The 26,794-nt window shown below is 35.1% G+C and overlaps 1 protein-coding gene and 1 long non-coding RNA gene across 3 annotated transcripts in view; one reads left to right on the top strand and one right to left on the bottom strand.

Annotated features, from left to right (window-relative positions):
- LOC147405366 (Protein kinase superfamily protein) overlaps window positions 1-24,472 on the bottom strand; it is a 48,779-nt gene extending 24,307 nt beyond the window's left edge. The window contains exons 1-7 of one of the 2 annotated variants that reach the window (XR_015175908.1): window positions 23,836-24,472; window positions 23,442-23,726; window positions 21,225-21,542; window positions 19,803-20,030; window positions 16,524-16,624; window positions 16,318-16,441; window positions 14,583-15,153 (exon numbers count right to left, since the gene is read on the bottom strand). Coding sequence is in view for 1 of the 2 variants with exons in the window: in XM_086433125.1 (XP_086289251.1) it covers window positions 14,788-15,153; window positions 16,318-16,441; window positions 16,524-16,624; window positions 19,803-20,030; window positions 21,225-21,542; window positions 23,442-23,726; window positions 23,836-24,159 (1,746 nt within the window). In the remaining variant the exon portion in view is untranslated. Of the gene's footprint in view, window positions 1-14,534; window positions 15,154-16,317; window positions 16,442-16,523; window positions 16,625-19,802; window positions 20,031-21,224; window positions 21,543-23,441; window positions 23,727-23,835 lie in introns of those variants that run through there. The other variant, XM_086433125.1, reaches the window with a different exon arrangement.
- LOC147405367 (uncharacterized) lies at window positions 5,547-7,168 on the top strand. Its single transcript, XR_015175733.1, has 2 exons — window positions 5,547-5,712; window positions 6,527-7,168. It is a non-coding gene; the product is annotated as an uncharacterized LOC147405367 (long non-coding RNA).
- Window positions 24,473-26,794: the final 2,322 nt, after the last annotated feature.

Here is a 26,794-nt window from a genome sequence, read left to right as displayed (position 1 = left end):
CCCATATAAGACAAAATAATTTAGTCATGGTGTGGGTTTATTAGTTTGTGGGGTGTTTACATACTTATTCATGGGATATAAGAGGTAATATCATTTTAAGTATGGGAGCGGTTCGACAGCCCTAAAGTTTGCCAAGTTTGGTGCCAAACATTTTTTGTAAATCACTTTTGATGGGGTTAGAAGTTTTGGAATAGGCTGATTTTTTGTGAGAATGATCTCTACGGTGAAGAGATCATCCTCACAAAAAATCAGCTCATTTTGAAACTTCTAACCCTAGTTTACAAGTTGAAGAATTGTGGACCGTCCAATTTTTGTAAATCACTTTTGATGGGGTTAGAAATTTTGGAATAGGCTGATTTTTGGTGAGGATGATCTCCTCATCATAGAGATCATCCTCACAAAAAATCAGCTCATTCCAAAGCTTCTAACCCATATTTTGAAAATGTTTGGCACCAAACTTGGCAAACTTTAGGGCTGCTGAACCGTCCCCTTTAAGTATAAGGGCATACTTGTCCGTGCTAAAAAAAAAAAGAATACTTGTCCATGTCGAAAAAAGCAAAATGCTTACTGCTTTAGCACTTTTTTTCAGCATCAAAATAATGCTAAATTTTTTTCACTTATTTTCAACAATAAGCGCTGAAAATATAGAGTACACAAACGCACTATTTTGACAAAAAGTGCTGAATTTATTTTTTTTCCAGCAATAAACGCTGAAAAATAGCGCAAACAAACACTGCCAAAGTCTTATTTCAAAGATTTGGGGTCCACTAAATAAATTGTGTTCCACTTCTAAAGCCAAAGATTCTATTATTAAGAGTGAGTTCATATTTATTTTTCCTATCCCCATCCTTGTTCTTTTAAGCCCTTGGATGTGCCTGATGCCATGTCTCCCAATCCATGGCATCACAGCCTCCAACTTTAGTAAGTTCAAATGAAAAGATGAGATAATTTTTCTAGACAAACGATCATGCTCATCATTGGAAAAAAGAGTTTTGTTGGAGTGACTGCGAAATTCACTGTGTTTCACACTGTGCTGATGTGGAGGTGCACACAAAACCATAGATTGAATGCCTAGTGAGTACTCACTAGGCATGTTTTGATTCGAAATAAAACACATGGGGGATATGTTTTAAACTCCTACCAAAACGTGCCATGTAGACACTATTCCTGATTCTTTTTCTTAATCCAGTTAGAAAACGAGTAAATATGTAGTTAGATCAGTTAGATTTTCTAACATCTCAAGTAATTAATTAACACATGTTTTTCCATACTAGAAAGTTGTTGTGCAATATTTTGCATACAGTACCATGGTTTTAAAATTCAATATTTCGTCTTGTGTCATTCAGTAAAAATACCGAGATGATTTATTGAGTAACTTTTTCTTGATATATGAAAAGTTTAACATGAATTAACAAGTTAATTTAGCCGTGTTTTGTCTTATATGGGTTAGAAGTTTTTGAATGGACTGACTTTTTGAGAGGATAATCAGTATGGTACATAGATCATTTTCACAAAAAATCAGCCCATTCTGAAACTTATAGCCCAATTTACAAGTTGAAGAATTGTGAATCATTAATTTTTACCGTTAATTTGTAAACAACTTTTGATGGGATTAGAAATTTCAAAATGTTTTAATTTTTCAAAAAATTTAGCCCGTATAGGACAAAACACATTGATTATGTTATTGGTTCTTGAACCTGATTCATTTATCTATAACTACAAGATTCAATCATTTTAAAATTCTTAATCTCGTCAAAAATTAATATGAAGTTGAAACTCTTGAATTTTCCAAATAAATTATTTTTATAGATTAATTTTTGTATATAGTTAGTGATGTTAAAATGAACTTATTTAGAGTATTTTACCAAAACGGGCAAGTATTTAGTCAAAATTAACAGCCCAGACAGGTGTTTAAGATATTTATCAAAAGCAATATTTATCCATTTCAATATTATTTCTATCAACCAAAAATGGCACTCATTATGATTAGATGGCCACTTTCGTTATTTTACTTTTATGTCATTCTTATGAACCTCCTCAAAAACAAGTTCATTTAAAACAAAGGTATAAAGGTCAATTGAGTACAATCTCTTCATGTAACCGTTTTGGTAAAAATAAATAAAAAAACATCAAAACTAATATATGGCTCTTCTGATAAATATTTTAAATACATGTATGATTGGGCTAGTAATTTCCAACTCATACCCAACCATTTTGCAACTTCCCACATTTTTTTTCTTCATTCAAAGATATAAACAAGCATACATTTCATACTATTAAAGTATTGTGTCGGAATGCAGATTTCGCCAAAAGTTGGTCACGTTTTTGTAATTATCTCTTAAAAATATTGGTCAAATTTATGAAAACGCAGACATGTCAAGTTGGTTTAGTATTTTCCTTTTAAATGAGAAAGGACCTCCTCAAAATAACACGTTTAACTAAGAAAGAAAGACACATTATAGCTTTCAATTTTTACCAAGAAAAAAAAAAAAAAAAAACATATATATGGAAATGTTCAGCACCAAACAAACATTTTGGCAAAACATTTTTCAAAACATGAGTTAGAAGCTTTGGAATGGGCTGATTTTTGGTGAGGATGACCTCTATGGTGAGGAGATCATCATCACCAAAAATCAGCCCATTCCAAAACTTCTAACCCTATCAAAAATGGACGGTCCACGATTTTTCAACTTGTAAACATGGGCCTAGAAGTTTTGAAATGGGTTGGTGAGGATGATCTCCTCACCGTAGAGATCATCCTCACCTAAAATCAGCTCATTCCAAAACTTCTAACCCATGTAGGACAAAAATGGTTCGCTAAAATGTTGGCCAAAATATTTGGTGCTGAACGGGACCCGACATATCACAACCAGCTGTCTTGTTCAAATTATCGTCTGCTTTCAACGGTTGAAAACTCCAGAATTCGATAGCTTATCCTTAATTGTTAGATCCATTGAGTGTATGATAAGGATGGCCTGAATGCACGGATAAATGTACGCAATGGAGCCATTTGGGGCTCTTCTTTCGTGATTTTCCGCCTAGAAGGTCCCCCCGGCAGCTGTAGGATTTCTCACAGATTCTCCCTAAGTCATGGTTAGGAGATATGCTAATACGTGGAGAGCGCATAGGGTGAAGATGGAAGAAGATTAAGAGATTTGCAGTTTCAACTATAGGACTGTTGTATGGGAGTTCAAATTTGGTTGGCACATCTCCTCAATTTATGTATACCATCTTGCTAATAAACACCAATGTTTTTAGAGGCGTACGCCTCGGGATAAGACTGTTAATGTCTTGAGACGTAAGGCTAAAACATAAAGGAAAGAATAATGATTTTTTAACTATAAAATCTTCACATGGTCAATACTTGGCTGACATGACATGGACATGGAACCATAGATCTTTTTCCTTGGGATACACAATTCCACATCCCCATAAAAGTTGTGTGATTACGTATCCAGAGGAAAAAAAGATCCATGGTTCCGTGTCCATGCCACACCAGCTGAGTGAAGACTTTTTTGTTAGAAAATCAGCACTCTAATTAAAGGAAATTAAGGCTTACGTCTCAAGCCAAAATGCTTGTAAAAGGCATATATGCCTCTCACCAATTTTTACCCGTAGAGAGTTGGGAAGGAATGAATGGATCAAGGCAAAAGAATTGATAAATCCAAGCGTTTGTCGAGAGTTTTTGACTTAACTAGTAAATTTATTTTTGTTGAAAGGAATAGGTTTTACATTTGATCCAAACCCCAAATTTGATATATAGATGTTGTGGGGAAGCGTAACAAGAGTAAAAATGAAAAAAACAAAATAAATAAATAAGATTTTCGTGATTCGGCAAATTGCCTAAGTCCACGGACGAGAAGGAGAAAAAATTCTTCATCAACGATAAAAATTACAAACTTTCTATGCACAGCCGCAAAAAACCTCAAAGAATAAAAATATAAAGAAACCCTACTTGAAAATATAAAATATACCCAAAAAAATTCACCTTGCTACTCCCAAACCCAGTATGGGCCTAATCAAGTAGCCTAACTTGACCCACTCCACATCAAGAAAGGTCCCTTTTGTATTGAATGTTTGGTGAGTAGATGGCATGTTTTGGTTGGAAATTAAACACATCGGGATATGTTTTAAACTCCTACCAAAACATGCCATGTAGACACTATTCCTGATTCTTTTTCTTAATCCGGGTAGAAAAAGAGTAAGTATGTAGTTAGATCAGTTAGATTTTCTAACATCTCAAGTAATTAATTAACACGTGTTTTTCCATACTAGAAAATTGTTGTGGTATATTTTGCATACAATACCATGGTTTTAAAATTCAATATTTTGTCTTGTGTCGTTCATTAATAATACCGAGATGATTTATTGAGTAATTTTTTCTTGATAAATGAAAAGTTTAGCATGAATTAACGAGTTAATTTAGCTAATGTGTTTTGTCTAATATAGGTTAGAAGTTTCGAAGTGGACTAATTTTTCGTGAGGTTGATGTGAGGATGATCAAAATGGTACAGAGATCATCTTCACAAAAAATCAGTCCATTCTAAAACTTATAGCCTAATTTACAAGTTGAAGAATTATGGATCATTAATTTTTACCGTTAATGTGTAAACCACTTTTGATGGGGGTTAGAAGTTCCAGAATGTGCTAATTTTTCGAAAATTTTAACTCGTATAGGACAAAACACATTGACTATGTTATTGGCTCTTGAACTTGATCCATTTATCTATAACTTCAAGATTCAATCATTTTGAAATTCTTAATCTCATCAAAAATTAATTTGAAGTTGAAACTCTTGAATTTTCCAAATAAATCATTTTTATAGATTAATTTTTGCATATAGTTAGTGATGTTAAAATGAACTTATTTAGAGTCTTTTACCAAAAACGGGCAAGTATTTAATCGAAATTAACAGCCCAAACAGGTGTTTAAGATATTTATCAAACCCAACATTTACCCATTTAGATATTATTAATTTCTATTAACCAAAAATGGCACTCATTATAATTAGATGACCACTTTCGTTATTTCACTTCTATATCATTCTTATGAACCTCCTCAAAAACAAGTCAATTTAAAACAAATATATAAAGGTCAATTGAGTACAATCTCTTCTTGTACCCGTTTTGGTAAAAATAAATAAAAAAATATCAAAACTAATATATGGCACTTCAGATAAATATTTTAAATACATGTATGATTGGGCCAGTAATTTCGACCTCATACCCAACCATTTTGAAACTTCCCACATTTTTTTTCTACATTCAAAGATATAAGTAGACAAGCATACTTTTCATACTAATAAAATATTTAAAATTCTTATGTGTCGGAATGCAAATTTCGTCAAAAGTTGGTCACGTTTTTGTAATTATCTCTTAAAAATATTGGTCGAATTTATGAAAACGCAGGCGTGTCAAGTGGGTTTAGTATTTTTAAATGAGAAACGACCTCGTCAAAATAACACGTTTAACTAAGAAAGAAAGACACATAGTTGTCAATTTTGACCAAGAAAAAATAATATATAAAAGAAGCTGAAAACTAAAGATAAAAGGGCTCTGAAGATTTCAGATGAACATACAAATTGATTGGCTTATGTAACAGTCTTTCTGTCCCTCTCAAAGCCCAATATGGGGTTCAAAGTGCAGAAACTCCTTCATGTTTTGCTTTTTTCCCTTGCCCTCTTACTACTCTCAAGAATCATAGCTGTTGAAGGTAAGCCCCATTTTTATTCCTTTTTTTTTTTTTTTTTTGACTTTTAGTATCTCTTACTTCTATAGAACTTGACAAGACCACAATGACTCACAAGATTCATCCTGAATAATGTGAATCGCTCATCACACCAACTCATCGAAGACACAAGATGACTTGTCTGATACTGCAAAAATATGAGTCGTGACACAGCCCGGCCCAACACCTTTGGTAGGTATTTTCCGTTTTGGCTGTAAGCCTCACGGTTTTGTCCTCAAATGGTGCCCACGGTGTTAGAGGGCCCAATTCGATCCATACATATAGTCGATATGGGACTAAAGCATCAGACTCCCCTAGTTGAGAACCTGGAGTCTCGATAGGGCGACCCCACATGCTAAGTTGGTCCACACATGGCAATGTGGATGGGCTCTTATACCAACAGACAAGTCCGTGCAGGTTTTGGCTCAAAACGGACAATATCGTACTGAGTCAGGGGGGTTACAAATTGTGCCTATGAAAACTTGAACGTGTCAACTTGGTTTAGCATTTTTTTGATATAATAAATTTTTTAATGATTTAAATCTTTGTAACCTAAGTACTCACTTAACTCATCTTATAATTAAAAAATAATTAGTAATTAATTCTAAATTAATTTAGACTATATGACTTGTCCAACATGATACACTAGTCTTTAAAACCATAGTTGACTTAGTAAAGCTCAATCCATGATTCAAGCTCTATGAAAAAGTTGGTGTGGCAATATAATTAAGCTCTTTAATTAAAAAAGTCTCTGCTTTATGTCATGAGTTCTTATACTCAAAAGTGTTACTATGTACAGGCATTCGAGTACTTATGCAGGTAGATCCAAATAGTCAGCCTCCACCACGAAGTCCACCACCACGAAGCCCACCACGAAGTCCACCACCACAAAGACGCCCAACACCACCACCACCACCACTAAGACCACCAACACCACCACCACCAAGGGCAGTTTTCCGTTCTCCACCACCTCCTCCTAGAGGGCGACCATCGCCTATCACTTAATTGATCCCTCATCAATATATATATATATATATATATATATATATATATGGGGGAATGCTAACATCCAAGACTTCATGGGACATTAGTATTGTCCAACACTTTTTTTTCAATAATATCCTTTCTCGTTTTGTCTTTTAGTGAAAAAGATAAGGACATGTTAGTTTTTTACACAATAAATACATTTATGTATAAGTATTCATATGTTAATTAAGGAGCTTTCTTAATTTAAACTCTAAATAAGAAGTGGAACAAAAAAATTTCACTAAAATTGGCTAAAGTTCTTGTAGTAATTCCATTTGTAAAGTATCTTATATCCTTGCTATTTGTGTTGCATTGTGATGTTAATAATAATAAATCAACATATTCAAAGTTCCTTCCTATTTTTTTGGGTAAATTTCTAAATAATTATGGAAGTTTTCAAAAACATCGAAAGTGTTACATGTATTGACACAATAACCACATAATGTTGACAAAACGTTATTAAATTGTCAATATTACGTGATGACTTTATCAACATTAACAACGTTTCAAAAATATCAAAAAATTTGTAATTATTTAGAAATTTACCATTCTTATTTTTCTCTTTTATCCTTTATTTTAATTTTAATTTTTATGAAGAAAGTAGGGGGATTGTCGGAATTCACAAGTCCACCTTCATATCAGCTGGCATGACCCCTCAAAAAACATAATAAGGATTTGTTGTTAACAATGAAGGGTGTTAAGTTGTTAAATCGATGTCAAGCTGCCACAAATCCACTAAAAAATAGCATTCAAGGCCTAAAGCTTCCTGCATGTTGCCATATGATTTTCTCCTCGATTGATCTGTCTATCAAATAGTTATATATTTTAGCTAATATGTGGCAGTTTGCTGCTAATTTAACAACTTAACACCCCCATTCGTAAACAGCAAATTCTCACTATAAACAACTTGAAGTTTTTATCCCTCAAGAAACAATATCAAAATTATGCGTGCAAGCAAGGATGCCATAACCTTGTCGAGTGTGGAAAGCGAAAACTTTGTAAATTGGTGAGTGCGAAAACCTGGAAGCCAATCCCTACTTTCACCAATTTGTTTGTGCAACAACAGCGTAGACAAAGCCTTACTTCAAAGACTTGGGGTCAACTAAACAAATTCGTGTTCCTTGGTTCCATTCTGGCCAAAGCCAAGTAATTTATATGTTTTTATCATCTCAGACAACTTTCTCTTAATTTATCATCTATTGGAGTACTCCTACATTTTTCCAAATGTAATCATTTCTAATTCTCTCTTTCCTTGTGCTTGCTTATCAAAATATTAATCAAAGAGTGCCTAATTATCATAAAACATGAAATCTAAGTTACGGACTTGGTTGATCCCGACACCATTTCCCCCAAACCATGGCATCACAGCCTCCACAGATAGGACAATTTTTATGGACAAATTATCATGTTCATTAATGAAGAAAAATATCTAAGTTGTACTACAACAAATACTGGACCTCAAAGAGATGAGAAATAAGCTTTCAAACAATGCATAGTTGTGGAAGATGTAATAATGAAATTATTTTCTCATTGTCTATTGTAGTAACACCTAGCATCCAAAATCTGTACACTTATGAACTGAAATATGAAGTCTGGTTTTCATTGTGTCAATTAAAAACCAAACACTTTTATGAACGATATTTTAATAAATTGACCCGAAAACAAAAAAGGCAAACATGATTCAAGAACTAACCCAAATGAGCAACTAATCAAGCCAAAAAACAATTTCAGCCGTCCTCTTCCACGTAGACACCACTCCTGTACTAATGGAACGGGACACCTTACCTGATCCTGGTTCTAACATTTAAGGCCCAAAGCTTCATGCATGTTGTAATATGTCCCAGTTTTTAATTGTCAGCCAATTCTTATGGAGTTTTTTATCCCTCAATAAATAACGTCGAGGTTAAACAAGCAAGCAATGATGCCTATTAAGTCCTTCAAAATTTAAAAATATTTTGTGAGGGGGACAAATTTCTTGATGATCTTAAACATTTTTAATTTATAAGTCCTTCAAAGTTTACAAAAATTTGGGGGATGGGGAGGGGAGTAAAAAAAATTAATTTATAAATAACTCCGTCAAAATTTAACAAATTATGTGGGGCGTAAAAAATTTATTTTTAAGTAGCTCCATCAAGTTTCATAAATTCTTGTGGGGGCAATTGCCCGCACTGGAAATCCGCCCCTGGCCATAGCCTCATCAAGTGTGGAAGGTGACAACTTAGTAAATTGGTGAGTGCTAATACTTGGAAGCCAATCCCTAATTTCACTCATTTGTTTGTGTAACAACAACAACAACGGAGCCTTATTTTAAAGATTTGGGGTCGGCTAAACTTTTGTAAGATGTCTATTATTCTTATTGGACTTGGGCTTCAAGAGGCAACATGATATCAAGGGAGACCTGTTTTGTGAGGTTCCTTGTGGCAGAGGTCAAAGAGTCTGTAATTTTTAATTTTTATATCGTTGATAATGAATCTTTACTCCCTCTTCTCCGTGGACGTAGGTAATTATGTCATACCACATAAATCTTGTGTTAATTTTTCTTCTATATTTTTACTCTGGTTACCTGCAAAATATATATATATATGAATCACTTTGGGCCGAGCCCACTCCGCTTCGGAAAACGTCCCCCTTAATACCGTTTTGCCTATTGAATCCCAAGCCCAATAAGAATACTAGACATATCACAACAAGCTGTCTTCTTCCAATTATCGTCTGCTTTCAACTGTCGAAAACTCCAGAATCCAATTGCTTATCCTTAATTGTTAGATCCATTGAGTGTATGATAGAGGATGGCCTGAATGCACGGATAAATGTACGCAATGGAGCCATTTGGGGCTCTTCTTTCTTGATTTTCCTCCTAGAAGGTCCCCCGGCAGCTGTAGGATTTCTCGCGGATTCTCCCTAAGTAATAGTTAGGAGAAATGCTAATGCGTGGAGAGCGCATATGGTGAAGATGGAAGAAGATTTGCAGTTTCAACTATAGGACTGTTGTATGGGAGTTCAAATTTGGTTGGCACATCTCCTCAATTTATGTATACCATCTTGCTAATAAACACCAATGTTTTTAGAGGCGCTCATGCCTCGGGATAAGACTGTTAAAAATGTCTTGAGACGTAAGGCTAAACCATAAAGGAAAGAATAATGATTTTCTAATTAGAAAATCTTCACTTGGTCAATACTCGGATGACATGGCATGGACACAAAACCATAGATCTTTTTCCTTGGGATACACTACTGCACATCCCCATAAAAGATGTGTGATTATGTATCCTGAGGAAAAAAGATCTACATGCTACGTCAATTGAGTGAAGACTATCTAGTTAGAAAATCAGCACTCTAAAAGGAAATTAAGGCTTGCGTCTCAAACCAAGATCCTTGTAAAAAGCATATGCCTCACATCAATTGTTAACCTTAGAGAGTTGGGAAGGAATGAATGGATCAAGGCAAAAGAATTGATTAATCCAAGTCTTTGTTGAGAGTTTTTGACTTAACTAGTAAATTTATTTTTGTTGAAAGAAATAGGTTTTACATTTGATCCAAAACCAAAATTTGTTATATAGATGTTGTGGGGGAAGCGTAACAAGAGTAAAAATAAAAAAACAAAATAAATACACAAGATTTTCGTGGTTCAGCAAATTGCCTACATCCATGGAGAAGAAGGAGAAAAAATTCAACATCAACGATAAAGATTACCGTCTCTCTGTCCACAGCCGCAAGGAACAAAGAGTAAAAATATAAAGAAACCCTACTCGAAAATACAATATATACCCAAAAAAATTTGCCTCAAAGACGCTGCCACCAAATCCCGCATGGGCCTAATCAAGTAGTCTGACTTGGCTCACTCCACATCGAGAAAGGTCTTTTTTGTATTGAATGCTTAGTGAGTACATGGCATGTTTTGGTTGAAAATTAAACACATCGGGATTATGTTTTAAACACCTACCAAAACGTGTCATGTAGACACTATTCCTGATTCTTTTTCTTAATCCGGTTAGAAAATAGTAAATATGTAGATAGATTTCTATCATCTCAAATAATTAAAACATGTTTTTCCATACTACAAAGTTGTTTTGGTATATTTTGCATACGGTACCATGGTTTTAAAATTCAATATTTCATCTTGTGTCGTTCATTAATAATACTGAGATGATTTATTGAGTAATTTTTTCCTGATATTTGAAGAAGAGTTTAATGGTCTCGTCTTATCTTGGTCATGAACGTAGGTATCAGTCTCGGACCATTTTTTAAATGACACAGTATATAATATTTTTAGAGATATAAAAGAGAGATCTAATATGTTTAGATATATATATATATATATATATATATATATATCTGTAGATTTTTTTCCCATGTGCAGTTGTGAATTCTGAGGGAAAAAATCTACCGTTCTTACACATGTCATGTTAGTGATTTTTGGAGTTATTCTTACAGATTGAGTTAGAAAATCAGCACTCATATATAAAAAGAGAGGTTTTGTGTTGTAGGTTCAGATATTTTGAAATGCGAATGATTCACAACCCATTAATAATTAATTAGTGTTCTCACTTATAACAACTACAAGGGTCAAATAAATGAAAACTCACCAAGTCACAAAGTAGAACGCGTGTTTGTAGAACATAAGGACCTCGTCAAGAAAGACACATAACTTCAATTTTGACTGAGAAAAAAAAAATGAAAACTAAGGATAAAAGGGTGATTTTAGATGAACATACAAATTGATTAGCTTATACAACCCACAAAGTCTCTTTGTCTCTCACAAAGGCCAATATGGAGTTCAAAGTGCAGAACTTCTTCATGTTGTGCTTGTTTCCCTTGCCCTCTTACTAGTCTCAAGGGCCATAGCTGTGGAAGGTGAGCCCCATTTTAGTTTTTTTTTTTTTTTTTTTTTTTTTTGTACTTTTAGTATCTTTTACTTCTAGTATATGTGGATGCATGGTTTTAAAACTTGACAAGACCAAAATGACTGGCCGTCGAGTCATCCTGATCTACTGAAACGGATAATGTGAATCATCCATCACATCGACTCATCAGAGACCCAAGATGACTCATCTGATACTATGAAAATCTTGGTCGTGTTCATGATAACTAATGATTTAAATGTTTGTAATTCAAGCACACACACTTAACTCACTTGATAATTAAAAAAGGGGAGCGATCAGAGGTCCTAACGAGAGCCAAACATTTTTCAATATATGAGTTAGAACTTTTTGATTGGGCTAATTTTTTGTAACGATGATCTCTATGGTGAGGAGGAATCAACCCATTTTGAAATTTCTAACCCTAATTTACAAGTTGAATGATCATGGAATGTTGATTACGTGTAAACCACTTTTGTTGGAGTTAGAAGTTTTAGAATGAACTGATTTTCTGTGAGGACAGTCTCCTCACCATAAAGACCATCTTCACAAAATATCAGGTCATTCGAAAACTTTTAATATATTGAAAAATGTTTGACTCTCTTTAGGGTGTCCCAACACTTCCTAATAAAAAAATAATATGTATTTATCTATAAATAAATGGATAGCGTCGAGTTGTCAAAGTCCTAGCCAAAGTGTTTTGTCCTATATGGGTTAAAAAATTTGGAATGGGCTCCTCACAAAAAATTAGTCAATTTTGAAACTTCGAACCCTAATTTATAAGTTGAAGAATTGTGGACCGTCATTTTTTATCATTAATTTATGAATCACTTTAGATGGGGTTAGATGTTTCAGAAAGAGTTGATTTGCTAGGACTTTGGTTGTTGAACCAGACCCTAAATAAATGAGTCATGTTGGAGTGACCTCAGCAAGAACTCCATGACGTGGTGGTGCGCACATGTCCGTACATGCATTTTACTTGTATCTTTGAGAAAATGCATCTACAGGCATGTGTGCGCCACTACATCAAAATGTCCCCCACTGAGGTCATTCCAGAATTAATCTAAGTAAATATGTATTAGTAAATAATTCTAAATTAATTTAAATGATATGACTTGTCCAAGATGATACACTGGTTTTTAAAATCATAATTGATTGAGTAAAGCTCAATCCATGATTCAAGCTCGATTAAAAAGTTGGTGAGGCAGTATAACTTAAGCTCTCAAATAATTAAAAAAGTGTATACCTTCTGTCTGTCGAGATTTCTTATACTCAGTGTTACTATGTATAGGTATACGTGGATTGATGCAGATACTTCCTGATAGTCAGCCTCCACCACCTCCTTTGATTGATTTTAGTCGACCACCACCAATGGCAATTTTCCGTTCTCCACCACCACCTCCAACAGGGCGATCATCGCCTTCCCCTTGATTGATGCCTCATCAATATATGTATTCATGTGTTAATTAAGGAGCTGTGCCTCTCTTAATGTCAACTCTAAATAAGAAGTGAAACAATGAATGGTGCTAAGTTGTTAAATCAACGTCAAGCTTCCACAAATCCACTGAAAAATAACATTCCAGGCTTAAAGTTTCATGCATGTAGCAATATATTTTTCTCCTTGTCTAACAAATTTACGTAATAAAACGTAATGGTGGGACCCACTCGTGGGGGATAAATGTCTCATCCAGTACAATGATCCCACTTTACCTTTTTTCTATTCTCCTCCTCTCCCAACCCCTTCCCTTTTTCAATAAAATCGTGATAATCTGACACCCCGTCCCCTCTGACATACACCCCGTCATAGAACAGTGGATCATTTGGCTCGAGATACACAAGAAAAGGATTTATGATTTTGTGTATCTCTAGACAAATGATCTACAGTTCGTAGGGGAGTGTATGTTAAAGGGGGAGTCAAAAAAAAAAGAAAATTTAATAATATCCTTCTAACTTTACTATCTTTTCTCTTTTATCCCTTCAAATCCAAAGAGTTTTTAATAATACACCCTCCAATTTTACTACTTTTCCTCTTTTACCCCTAAAGAGGATGCCTGTACTGTAGGCTTTAGTGTACTCTAATCTATATAATAAAACACAACTGAGTTGCTACAATTTTGTGTGTGGACAAATATCTCATCGACCTATATTTTTTTTATCTTTTCTCTTCACTCCTTCTAATTTTATTATATATATTTTAATGAATATGATGCAATTTGTAATTGATTTAGCAACTCAACACCCTCATTTGTTAACAGCAAATTCTCACTCCAAATAACATGAATTTTTTTTATCCCTTACGAAATAACATCAAGGTTAAACATGCAAGCAAGGATGCCATAACCTTGTCGAGTGGGAAAGGTGACAACTTAGTAAATTGGTGAGTGTCAAACCAGGAAGCCAATCCTACTTTCACCAATTTGTTTGTGCAACAACAACAAAACCTTATTTCAAAGATTTGGGATTATGTTCTTTCATTCCACTCTGTCTAAAGTCAAGTTCATATTTATTTTTTTTGCACCACCACCTTCGGTCTTTTAGGACTTCAACTAGGACTCCAATCATCTCAATTGACTCTCTTGGTTTATCATCATTTTCCCAAATGAATTCAGTTCCTAATTATATCTTCCCTCCTACTTATCAAAATATTAACCAAAAAAGTGCCTAATTATCATAAAACATGTAATCTAAGTTACAGACTCGGTAGATCCCGGCACCATTCCCCCAAACCATGGTATCACAACCTCCAACCTCACAAGTTCAGATTCAAAGATAGGACAGTTTTTAATGGACAAATGATAATGTTCAGCAATGAAGAAAAATATCTAGTTTGTACTACAACAAATACTGGGCATAAAAAACTCAGACCCCTAAAAGAAACTCAGGGTTCTCAAAGAGAGGAGAAATAACCTTTCGAATAATGCATTGTCGTGGAAGATGAAATTATTTTCTCATTGTCTATTGTTGTAACACCTAGCATCCAAAATCTGTACACTTTGAACAGAAATATCAAGTCTGGTTTTCTTTGTGTCGATTAAAAACCAAACACTTTTATGGACGATATTTAATAAATTGACCCGAAAACAAAAAGGAAAACATGATTCAAGAACTAACCCAAAAGAGCATCTAATCCCAAAAAACAATTTCAGCCGACCTCTTCCAATTACTGTCTCTACTTTCAGCTCCCGAAAACCCCAGAAACCGACTGCTTATCCTTAATTGTCAGATCCATTGAGCGCATGAGAGAAGATGGTCTGAATGCACGGATAAATGTGCGCGATGGAGCCATTTGGGGCTCTTCTTTGTTAACTTTCCTTTGAGAAGGTCCCCCAGAAGCTGTAGGATTTCTCACGGAGCTTGAATGTGAGATTCTCGATGAATTTGGTTCAAAAATTGATGAAGTAAAAGACACGACAGGTGCACCAAAAGATACTGAGGCATTGCGTGATGCGTCCGATGGAAACCTAGCTGCTCCATCCTGATGGGGAGGTGGGAACTTCTCACTCTTGCTCTTGGTATTTGGTTGCGTAAGTTGTCTCCACCGCTAAAAATCAAAAAATTATTAACATCAATGGATAAGGTTAAGAATCAAGACAAACTTTGAGATGAAGATAGCTAGATTTCAGATACGAAATGTTCATGTATTTCTATAATGTAGTTATGAGCAATGTTAAGAAATGCATTTAAATGAGACTCTAAGTCTTATATATCACAAAAAAGGTTTTACAATGATGTGCATGAGCAAAATAGCTGCAGTCACAATTCATGGCTCCTTCACCAAATATCCCTCTAAAGGTCCAAATTGATGACTGATGATCCTATTGCATTCTTTCATTAGGTAACAAAAGAGTCCAGAAAAAAGGTCCAATGGTCATGATTACAATTATCAAAACTGGGTAGATTCCTGACTTGCTAAATCAGTAAGGTCAATCCCATCAAATGGTGGATATCAACCCTTGGGCTGCAGTTACGGTTTATCAGATTAGACCTTGGACTGAAAATATCTCAAGGTCGATCTCATCAAATTGTATATTTCAACCCTTGGGTTAGTCTATTAGATTAGAACTTAGACTAGGGGTGCAACTTGGACTGGTTCAAATGAGAACCAAACCAAACCAATAGCTTTGGGCTGGTTTGGTTCAGTTTGGAATTGGATTAAGTTGAGGTTCGATTCTGGGTGAAGAAAACATAGAACTGACCAATTTGGTTCGGTCAAGGCTTAATATAGAACCGAACCAAACCCTTATAAAATAAATAAATATACATTTTATTATGGATTGGAGCATGAAGAAAGGTAGATGATGATTGATTTTTTTCATTGTGCTTACTACTTAGGAGTTAGGACAGAGATATGAAGTATTTGATGTTTATTATTTCTTCATTTTTTTTTCATTAAAATATATGTTGCTTCCAAGTAAGTTTAAAGGATATTGGCAACATATAGAACCGAACCAACCTTAACTCAGTTTGGTCCAGTTTTGGTTCTTGCTTGGTGGAACCGACCTAGGTTGGTTCGGTTATGATTTGGCACCAAACCGAACCAAGTTGCACCCCTACCTTAGAGGTTTAGACCATCTGTTAACTCTACTCATCTAGAAACAAGAGGAAAAACAATTTAGAGAAAAAAGTTGCTCAGGTTGGGAAAACAAAGTACGAAAATAGCTTCATACAATGTGAAACCAATCAAGAGAGAGCTAGTATCACATACATCCAAATTCACTTGGAGCTCAGCATTTGCTTCTGGGGCAGGAATTGCTCGGTCACCCCGATCACGGGCTTGAACTCTCTTTGTGCCATCACCAACATTTCCTTTCCCACTCAAGCCTCTTTGCCTGTGGAAACAAGAAACAAATCTGTTATTAGATGGATGAAAGCACTTGAGAATTGTAGAAAACAGTGAAAAAACAAGTCCACCTTCTAGCTGCTTCTTCCCTCAATTTCATATCCATTTCTTTGCTTGGAGGATATTTTGGTAAACTTGATGGCTCACAGGCATAAGGCTTCGTGGTGAAGAACTGCCACCAGAAACCAGTACTAATTAAATAACAACATTCCATCAATAGAAATAATTATGTTTTGCCTAAAAGTTGTCAGGACTCTAGGGATACTTTGAGGTCTTTCCCTATAGAAAGTAAACAACCAGCTAAATTCAGTGTTGAATGAACCATATTTGCTTATTTGGAATCCAGTAACACATTGCAAAGTTTCTTACAGCATAAATTTTAAAGTAAGTTAGCTTGATATCGTGTCGCAATCTCATATACAAGTTCCTTTCTACACTTATTTTCAGTCTCATAAGAAGATAGGGCACTCCTTTCGGAGAGACTGGACAACAGCTATAAATTCATGATGATCTGTTATAATAATTTGGTTGTTTTCCCTCCTGACTGCACTGGGAATGAAAGGCAATATCAGGTTAAGACAACCATAGAGCGGAAATAACTACGGTTCTCAAACTAGTAATCTTAACAGTTAAAGTAGATAATATATTAGTGAAGTGTACCTAATGAATATAAATCATTGGCACTGTTCAGTATGAATATGTTAATAATATCTAAAGAGAAACACTTGCCAGCAAGACTTGGAAAGCGTTACACCAATATATAGCTCCATAAATTAGGTTTTCCTTCCCCTTTTAAAGCAAGCTGGGGTTTAGCATGGCTCTAATCCAAGATGAAGATAAATATTCACGCTCTTATGCAACTGTACTAGCATTGTGTGTGTGTGTGTGTGTGTGTGTGTGTGTGTGTGTGTGTGTGAGAGAGAGAGAGAGAGTGTAAAGGAAAAAAAGAAGAGTGCAAGGTAAAAAAAAAGTGTGAGGTCGGTCAGTGAATGCAGTAGCAGCTCTATTGCACAATCAAAGGGTTGCTTCACAGCATTTCTAATATTTAAATATTAGTCTTTTAACGTTGGAAGGGGAGACAAAGTTTGTTTTTGCAATCAGGGATGGTGAAGATATACTTCCAAGGATATGGATGTAGAAGGATTTTGAACAATGGGAGGTTGATATAGTATTTTTGCTCCTTGTAAACATTACTGGATTCATCAATACCCCCTCTTCTACAGATGGCAGAATTTGGATCAGGAACCGATATAGTACTTTCACGCTTAGATCAGAAGACAAAAAATAACTGTAGATTTTAGTTACATGTATAAGCCATTGGGAATCTATGAACCACTTACTAGATTTGTCAGAGCTAGTTCATATGCATTGTTTCTTAGAGATGGCACCGCACCATATTCAGAGAATGCTTCCATTCACCATTTCTTGGTGTACATGGAAAGAAAGGAAAAGTAGTGTGGTTGAGGGCAAAGAAGAATCAATTCATCATTATCACCACCAACGCCTTACGCTGTCGTCATTAATACCAAAGCCTTAATGTTTTAATTGGTTCTCCCTTGTCAAGTAATGTCAATTATAATTTGTGGACTTGGGTTTAGATGGGATTACTAATCATTCATTGAAGTGGGGTATTAGTCCTCTTTGGATCTTTTTAGTTTTTGACCTGACAGGTCCTCTCAACCTCTTGGGCTTCTTGTGCTCTATGTTTCTTTACATATATACCTTCTAAAAAAAATTATTGACATAAAAAGTTATACCATCCAAAATTCACATTATAACATTTAATCAAACCTTCAATTATATATTTTATTTGTGTACTTCCTAAAGAAGTCTTTCTAGCACAAAGATACTGACATAAATACCCCACAGGCTTTTCAAAGGTAGCCATTGAGTTAATTGGGTGATACAAATGCACATAGTGTCTGAAATAAAGGTCAATTTCCCAAATCAGGAGTAAACAAACTGTAAAATGAATTTGTCCAAAATGAAAAAAGTCAATCACCAAAATTTGAATCATCCAGTTGCAAACAGAGATTAAAGCAAAGCACAAAGTAATAGAACCTGGATTCTTATAATCTGAATCTATTTGGCTAGATCCAAAGAATGGTATGATACGCACAGAGGTAACTTTGGCTACTTGGGACATAAAATGGACCAAGAATGCAGCAATAACAAGTAACACCCACACTGAAGCTGTCCACACGCCCATTTCCAATAGCTTTAATGCTATCAGGCTAGAGAGTCTTATTGGGACTGCTTCAGGTTTAAAGTAGTTTCCAGCCTTTAAGGAAACAACCAAAAAATATGCACAAATTCCATTAAGAATGACTCTTACACAACAGTGACAGCATGTGAAGAAGGCAGGCAAAAGGAGATGGTGCTTGGGACATGCAGGCCCATCAAGTATACTGTTGATCCCTCAACGTGGATGAGGGTTCAAGGTCAGGTCCCTTCACCCAATTTTGCCTAATTAAGTGATGCAAGTTAAGTCATTTAACAGAGGAAAATTGCTCTTACTTATTTGGTAAGAAAAGATAGTTCACCACCAGTGGTATGGTCTCAAGCTAGTCCTTCTAGGAGTCATAAGTGACCCACCTTTTGGATGAATAATAGCCCAAAAACATTGCGAGGACAGTCAAAGCATGATTTATAGTAAAAGAATCATAGGATTATATGATTTATAAGGCCTTTCAACAATCCCAATTCAAGAGGCTATACCCCTAGGTAGACCCTTACATAGTGATAAAGTTGGATTTGAGAAAATTCGGAAAGAGAAAAGGTCAGAAAAATTCCACAAAAGGTGAAAAAAATTAAAATAAACTATTACTTAACATCATAATATCAAACCCATTCCTTTTTCTTTTCTTTTTTTTTTTTTTTTTGTGGGGGGTGGCGCGGTATTCATAAAAAAATATTCAATACAATTACAAAATGTTATATTAAAATATAATATAAAAAATGTAATTTTCAAAGCTTTGTGAATAAGTCGGGATAAAATCGCCAATTGGAAGAATAGTGAATTAATCGAGACTTTCTAAAAAAATGGGAGAATTTAGTCACTATGGGCGCATATGTGGGCCACATGTATGGCATGAATAATGCAACCTCAGCATCATTCACAAACACCAAACATTTTCACATTACAAACCGAAAGCTGCTAGGGATAAAAACGTCATGAAACCACATCAGGTTTTCAGTGAAAAATCAGGGAACAGACAAAGAAAAAAAGATAAATAAATAAAATGGAACCACTAATAATCTTATCATCAAATGATAAATATGGAAATATGAAATACTAACAAATATAAAAGCCATCTAGGAAAATAAGGTTCTATAATTCTGACACTCACTTCACTTTTAAGAGCAGAAATGGCAGTTCCACGTTCATCTGGGTCAATTGCAAGAAGAGTTTCAATCAATGGCATCGAAGAAGGCGGAAAATCCTTAAAAATTTCTTGTAAACAGCGCTTGTATGGCTGCTGTGGCTTGAAAATGGTTGCATGTGGCAACTTCGACTTCTTCCAATATTTCTCTGATGGGGAACCACATAACTTGAAAATCTTGTGCAGCTGTTCCACCTAAACATGTAATAATCAACTGAGTGAAGACTAAACAAAATAATAATAATGCTACAAGTGGTTCAGAAATGATAAAGGTGAACATATCGAAGGTTGATGACTAATAGGAGCATGGACTCTAAGTTTAGAGTCTAAATTCATATGTCAGTTAAAAATTTGTATATGTTATTCTTATAGAATCAAAATAAAGAATTAGCATGGTCAAGTAGAAAATCCTGAAACAGAACTTTGGTGATCATAGTATATTTTAGGGGAGAATATAGAACAGTGATGGCCTCCACTCTTGCCAGCAATCTCTAGGTTGCATTACCTATTGAAAAAAATATATTTAAAAAGAAAGAAAAGAAATTTAGGTTGTAAAATCAATGGCCCAAAGCCTGGCAAATTGGATATTCATAACCATCTGATAACTTTCTTTGTTTTGAACTGACAATAGAAGTCTGCGAAAGGGCCCACAATAGAGTTATTAATCCAATTGTTAGGACTATCCAATTGATGCAGCTATTATTGCTATCCATGAGGTATTCTATAACAGAATAACCTGATCGATCACGCATGAAATCAAAGAAAGTCAAATTCAGCAACACTAACCTAAGCCATAAAAATCTGATATTTATAGTCACAACCTGCACTCTTGATGGAATGTTCAGTAATCATTTATATATGTAGGTAGAGGTATATATAGATAATAAGAGTACAGAAGAGGTGTTTTGTGATTTCTTAAAATGTTTTAATAAAGTATGAGAGAAGGGTCGATTGACCCTTATCTTGTTTCCTCCTCTCTCTAATATCTTTCTCTTTTCCTCTGTTGTTCTTCTTTCTTCTATCTGATCTTCAGCCACTCTAAACTAATCTACAACTGCTCTCATCCATCCAGTCTATGCAAATTATAGGGTTCACCCAAAATTTTCTCCTACAAACATCCCTCACCACTTTGAACCGAAAAACTAAGTCATAATAGAGGATCCAAGATATAGTTTACTCAAGTGAGTATAATTATCCTATTGAATTGGTCCCATTTTGCTGCATTTCATACTAGACACCCATCTATGAAACATGTGCACAATGGCACAGAAAGGAAACCTGAAGAAACGCAATATGATTAGTCCATGATCCCAATAATGAAAATGATTCAACATTGTAGATCTCTAAAACTGTTGACCTTAAAGAACCTAATACTAACAATGGGAGTACCTCTGTTCGTCCTGGCATTATTGGCTTCCCAGCAAGCAACTCGCCCAAAATGCAGCCAGCACTCCAAAGGTCAACACCAACATCATAATAAGTGGCCCCTAAAAGCAGCTCTGGGGGACGGTACCAAAGGGTAACAACTCGACTAGTCAAGGGATGCCTCTTGTCGGGATCATAAAAAGAAGCGAGACCAAAATCAGCTATTTTAAGGATGCCTTCATTGTCAAGAAGCAGATTTGAACCCTTGATATCACGATGCAAGACACCTCGGCTGTGACAATGCTCAAGCCCAGACAGTAATTGCTTCATATAGCATTTAACCTGCCAAGGAAGAAATGTTTGAGAAGTACATCATCATTGTAAACAGTTAAATCCGTAGCTCCATACCACTCTAGTGGTCCCAGTACATAAAAAGAAATTAAAAACACTTATAAAATTGAACAGTTGCCTAAAAAAGGGCCCCAAAAATTGAACAGTTTCTGCGATAAATGTAAGTTTTTCTCTTCATCATACCCAATAAAAAGGCAAGCTTATACATGTACTTCACAATTTGGATCTAAATATTCTAGTTCATGCAGAAAAGAGAGATGATAACTACTTGTTTAAAAATTCCAGATTTATTAGCATTTTATGCTATTTTCATGCATGACAATACCAAGCATATGATGCTATTTTCAGACCCAAAATCCGATCCATTCTGATCCAATAAGTACAGGTCTAGATCAAGTATTTGGGTTCCAATAAGGACCTGATCCGAAGAGACTCTGATTTGATAACTTATTGGATCAGTTTTGAATCAACCATACCAGGATCTAATAGGAACCTGATCTGATAATTTGTTTGAAATATAACTGATGTATATTTATATTTTATATTATGTTTACAATATATTTATATACTTATATTAAATCGAATCAGGTTGGATTAGGACTGATCCAAAAATATTGACTTTTTGAATTGGAACAGATAAGATCCGGAACAATATCTATCATATCGGATTGGGACCGGACCGGACTTAAAATGACAAATCCAAGGGGAGACAGTGAGGAGATTCTTCTTGCTTGGTAAAGACTAGGGATTGATGCTTAGGTTATGCTATTGTGTGAACCTTTTCAAGAATCTTTAGGGCTTTTGTACTTTAGTAGCTAATATCTGGACCAACTGTGGGCTGCCAAATTGAAATGCATTGTTCGAAATCTTATCATCACTACACATCCTAGCTGGACAATCTCAAATGAGCCCAACTTAGTGTTTCTCATTGTCAAGGTTTGTCTTTGAAAACTGAAGTTGAGATCACTCTCTAGGAATCAAGTTCTACAAGATTTAGTTTTTCTATCAGTTAGTGCCCTATAGTTCTCAATTATTTCTGACTTGCAACAGATCGAAGTGTCTACAGCTAATCATAAATGGTTAGAAAATTCCCTATAAGTCTATAACTACATGGCTCTGGTCAATGTGTCCGTGTCAAAGCTTGCTAAACCTAAAATGCTTAGCTTTTACAAGAATAATGATTTTCTGATGCCCCCCTCTGACATACGGCTCCATCACAAAACCATAGATCATTTGCCTCGGGATATGCAGAATCATAAATCTTTTCTTGTGTATCCCGAGGCAAATGATCTACGGTTCTGTGATGGGGGCATATGTCAGAGGGGGTGTCAGATTATCATGACTCTTTTTTCAAAGGATCAAACATCAACATTGGAGCACATTGTAACCCAACAACTAACATTCACAATACATGCAATATGCATGCATGCATGTCAATTGAGCTGAGCATTATCAAATAAAAACCACGTTCTGTTTGATATAAAAAAAAAAATGAAAAACTAATGTACAGTGATACTTAATGATTTTTTTAATTTCTTTCTCAGAGCCGGGGGGACCTGAAACTTATAGGATTACAAGTATTAGATCAACCCATATTTCAACAAAATTGACAAACCAAAGATTAAAAAAAAATTGCCGTACTTTAGTTTATAAATGTAATCAGAGAATCACAAAATCGAACCCCCAAAACTGTTCATAAATTTAACTCGCAACAATACACTTATTATGAAAAGTGTTAATATTTTAGTTTATTTTTCTCTGCAAAGGGCAAAAATTTTATTTGAACACATTTGGATTAAAAAGAAGAAATCTTAAGAGGATATAAGTGACCAAATAGAGTAAATTTTATCCAAAATTGAGGAACTAAAACTAGAGAGATCCAAGAAAGACCTGTGGTTCGGTAAATTTGATCCCTGAACAAGCCGCAAGCCCTGCGAGATCGTGTTCCATGTACTCGAAAACCAAATAGAGACTAGTAGACATTCTCGAAGTAACCAAACCTTCCAATTTAACCACGTTTGGATGATCCAAACGCCTCAAAACAAGAATCTCTCTCGCCATGAATTTCACACTCTCGGGCTCTAAATTATCAAATCGAACCTTCTTCAAAGCAACAATCTTTCCAGTAATCAAATCTCTAGCTTTGTACACATTGCTGTAAGTCCCTTGACCAATCTAACCAAAAAATTACAATTTAATAAATAAATAAAAAATCACATTTGCAAAGAACAAGAAATCAAGAACAGAGATAAATTCAGATCTTGAAAATTAGGGTTTGGAGAACCTTATCGAGTTTCTCGAACGAGTCAGCTCGTCTAGGGGTCCAACCCTCGATCGCGTCGCCGGCGACCGCAGAAAGCCATGCAGGCCACACGTGTTGAGTTCTCAGAGACTGATTCAACCTCGGTTTCGACCGCTCCGCAGTAGGAAATTCTCCACTCCTTCGGATCTTCTCTCTCTCCCTCTCTACAACTTCCTTTCTAAACCTAACGCCGTTAACACCATCATTAACGGCATCTAACGGTTCTTCAACTTTTCCCCGACGGTCTGACACTCTATCCCGTTTCCGGCCGTCTCCGGCTGATGTCTTACTGATAATGCAACCCATTGCTCAACTTGTAAAACACCAAAAGCGGTTTCCCGATTGTTGCCACATTGGATTAATGGTTTACTGCCGGTTTCTATGACTGGTATTCCAGTGAAGAATTAGCAAGGAAACCGCTATGGGGAACCACCAGTGGTGTCAGTTGTGTACTTTGGACGATAAGAGTTCGAAACCGCCATTTATTTTCTGGTTTTTTGTTACGGAAAACGGTTCAACCGAAACGCGGTTTAATGGACCGAATTCATTTAAGACGAAGTTCCAAGTCTTTGGACTTCGGAGACTTCAGTAACCCGCGAACGAGATCGTTCATGAGACAGGACGTCAACTTTCTGTTTCAAGAGTCTTTCTCTCTGACATGAAATGGGACATTAATTTTCCATTAATAACGAAAATGCCACTGATTTTAAATTGGGTAGGATTAGAGGCCTTGTGAGTATGCAGGATCCAAGGGCTGTCAATGGGCCGAACCTCAAAATCCTAGATGAAGATTGGTGCGTACAATGGTTGGGTCAAATAGGGCCCAATAAAAAATCTACTAATATCCAAGCCCGGAATAATCAGAAAGCATTCGAGCCTATTTACTAATCGGCCCAAACCCAATTGCAAATATTGTTTTCTTATATACATTTTGCGTCAAGATCGAAGGACGACTATTTGGTATGTTATCTTTAATAAAAAGAGATAGTGATGCATGGTAAGATTTGATACATGGTCCAAAGAAACTGACATCTATAATCGTCAAGTGTCATCTTTGTTACATGCTACGATATACAAATAAATGAAATTTGAAATATAATGCCTAATCACTTGGTATATAAAAGGATATACAATATGGCTAGGCAACTGATACACCCACAAACATCCAAAAAACTATAAATACAACATGTCCTCTGGAAAAAACTATGGAGTCTTTGTTAATTAGTATCTAAAATCTACCAAATTTAAATATGATTTTCTAACTCGCAAAGTTTCACTCAATTAATATTCCATTGACGTGAAAAGGACACAACTAGAAAAATTTATAGTTCAGTGCCCTTGCCACGTCAACTTAGTATTGATTGAGTGCAAAAATTTTGAGTCAAAAAACCATTAGTCTATGATAAATTATTTTTACATATATTTATTTATCTATAATATTATAAAATAAAATTATATTCTATGTTTTAAAACGCTCGTAATAAGTAAAGCAACAAATAAAAAATAAAAAAACATTTTGGACGAGTCTTGTCCTTACTCTGTCATCGCGCGTCCCTGGCAAAAGGACAAAATGGTCACAAGTGGGCTAAGGGTAGTTTTGTTATTTGATGAAAAATTAAGGCTGCATATTGATCGTCCAAATAATAAATGTTAACAGCAGGTTATTGGTGTGAAATAAATTGTGGGGGATTGCTATGATGCTCCGAATTGACACGTGTCAGAAAATTACACGAATGTCTTCTACTGGATTTTTCTTCTATTAATGCTCTCTCACTCCCCGCTTTTACTTCTCCCTCGTTCCCATGAATCCACTTCTTTTGCCCTTTTTTTTTTATCGCCGCACCAACTTATTTTGTAACACACCAAATCTTGCAATTAGATTTGACTAATAAGAAAGGTCATTCTTTTTAATGATTTCACCACTTAAGCCTTTCTTTCATTAGAATTTTTACTTTTAAAAAAATCTACTTTTAAAGGACAATAAATATACTGGGAAATTGGAATCTGAGGTATTTTGTTAATAATAAATTTTTATAAGGGCATTTTCGATACAAAATTCAAGTTCCCAGGTGTATTTATTGCACTTTAGCAAGACCCATATCTTCCATAGCGCGAATGTCTTGTAACCCGTATCAACATTTGAGGGTATGCCATGTTATTACGATGATTGCATCCAATCCTTCAAATATAAGAGTACAATGATCGTCCATTTTCAAAAAACTTAATCAACGCCAAAAAAAAAAAAAGTTTTTTTTTTTTATATACATATATATTTTCTAAATTTGATCTAAATTATGAATGCAAGAGAACTACGTGGGTATTTTTCTTGAATGTGATGTTCTATGGACTGTAGAACAAGAGCTACAGAAGAAATTGGCTACATAGGATCCACTTCCTAAAAAATAATCATTCTTTTTAGAGTGTGGATCCTACGCACCTAAGGTGAAGGATTGAAGCCTTACTCCCACACCCCAATACACGCGACATATGTCGTAATCTAAGGGCTTCAATCATCCACTTTGGGTACATGCGATCCAGACTTTTCTTTTTAACAATTTCACCTCATAGGTCTTTCTTTCATTAGAATTTTTTACTTGGAAAAAAAAAATCTACTCTTAAAGAAAAAGACTTTCCTCCCCTCAACCCACGGTTGAGGCTTTCAATCAACATGACCGTTTGATGTGAAGAAAAACATGGACTTATTTGAAAATCAAATCCAATCTTCTAGGAATTAACACACTTTCTTAGGAATGACAAAAATAAAGTAAATGAGGGTTGTTAGAATGTTGTGGTAAATAATTCCTTCTTTTTTTCTCCTTTTATTTCACAATTCCATATTTTTGTGTCATTAATCCTTCTTTAGTGTATTATATGACTTCATTAATTAAAATTTTATATATTATAGAGTATCTTTCCTTCAGTGCGATGTCTTGAGATATTC

Source organism: Akebia trifoliata, chromosome 3 (genome assembly GCF_017979445.1).
Source record: "Akebia trifoliata isolate Shusen 1 chromosome 3, ASM1797944v1, whole genome shotgun sequence".
NCBI lineage: Eukaryota > Viridiplantae > Streptophyta > Magnoliopsida > Ranunculales > Lardizabalaceae > Akebia > Akebia trifoliata.
The sequence above is the reverse complement of the archived record's forward strand: the minus strand, read 5'-3'. Positions and strand labels throughout refer to the sequence as shown.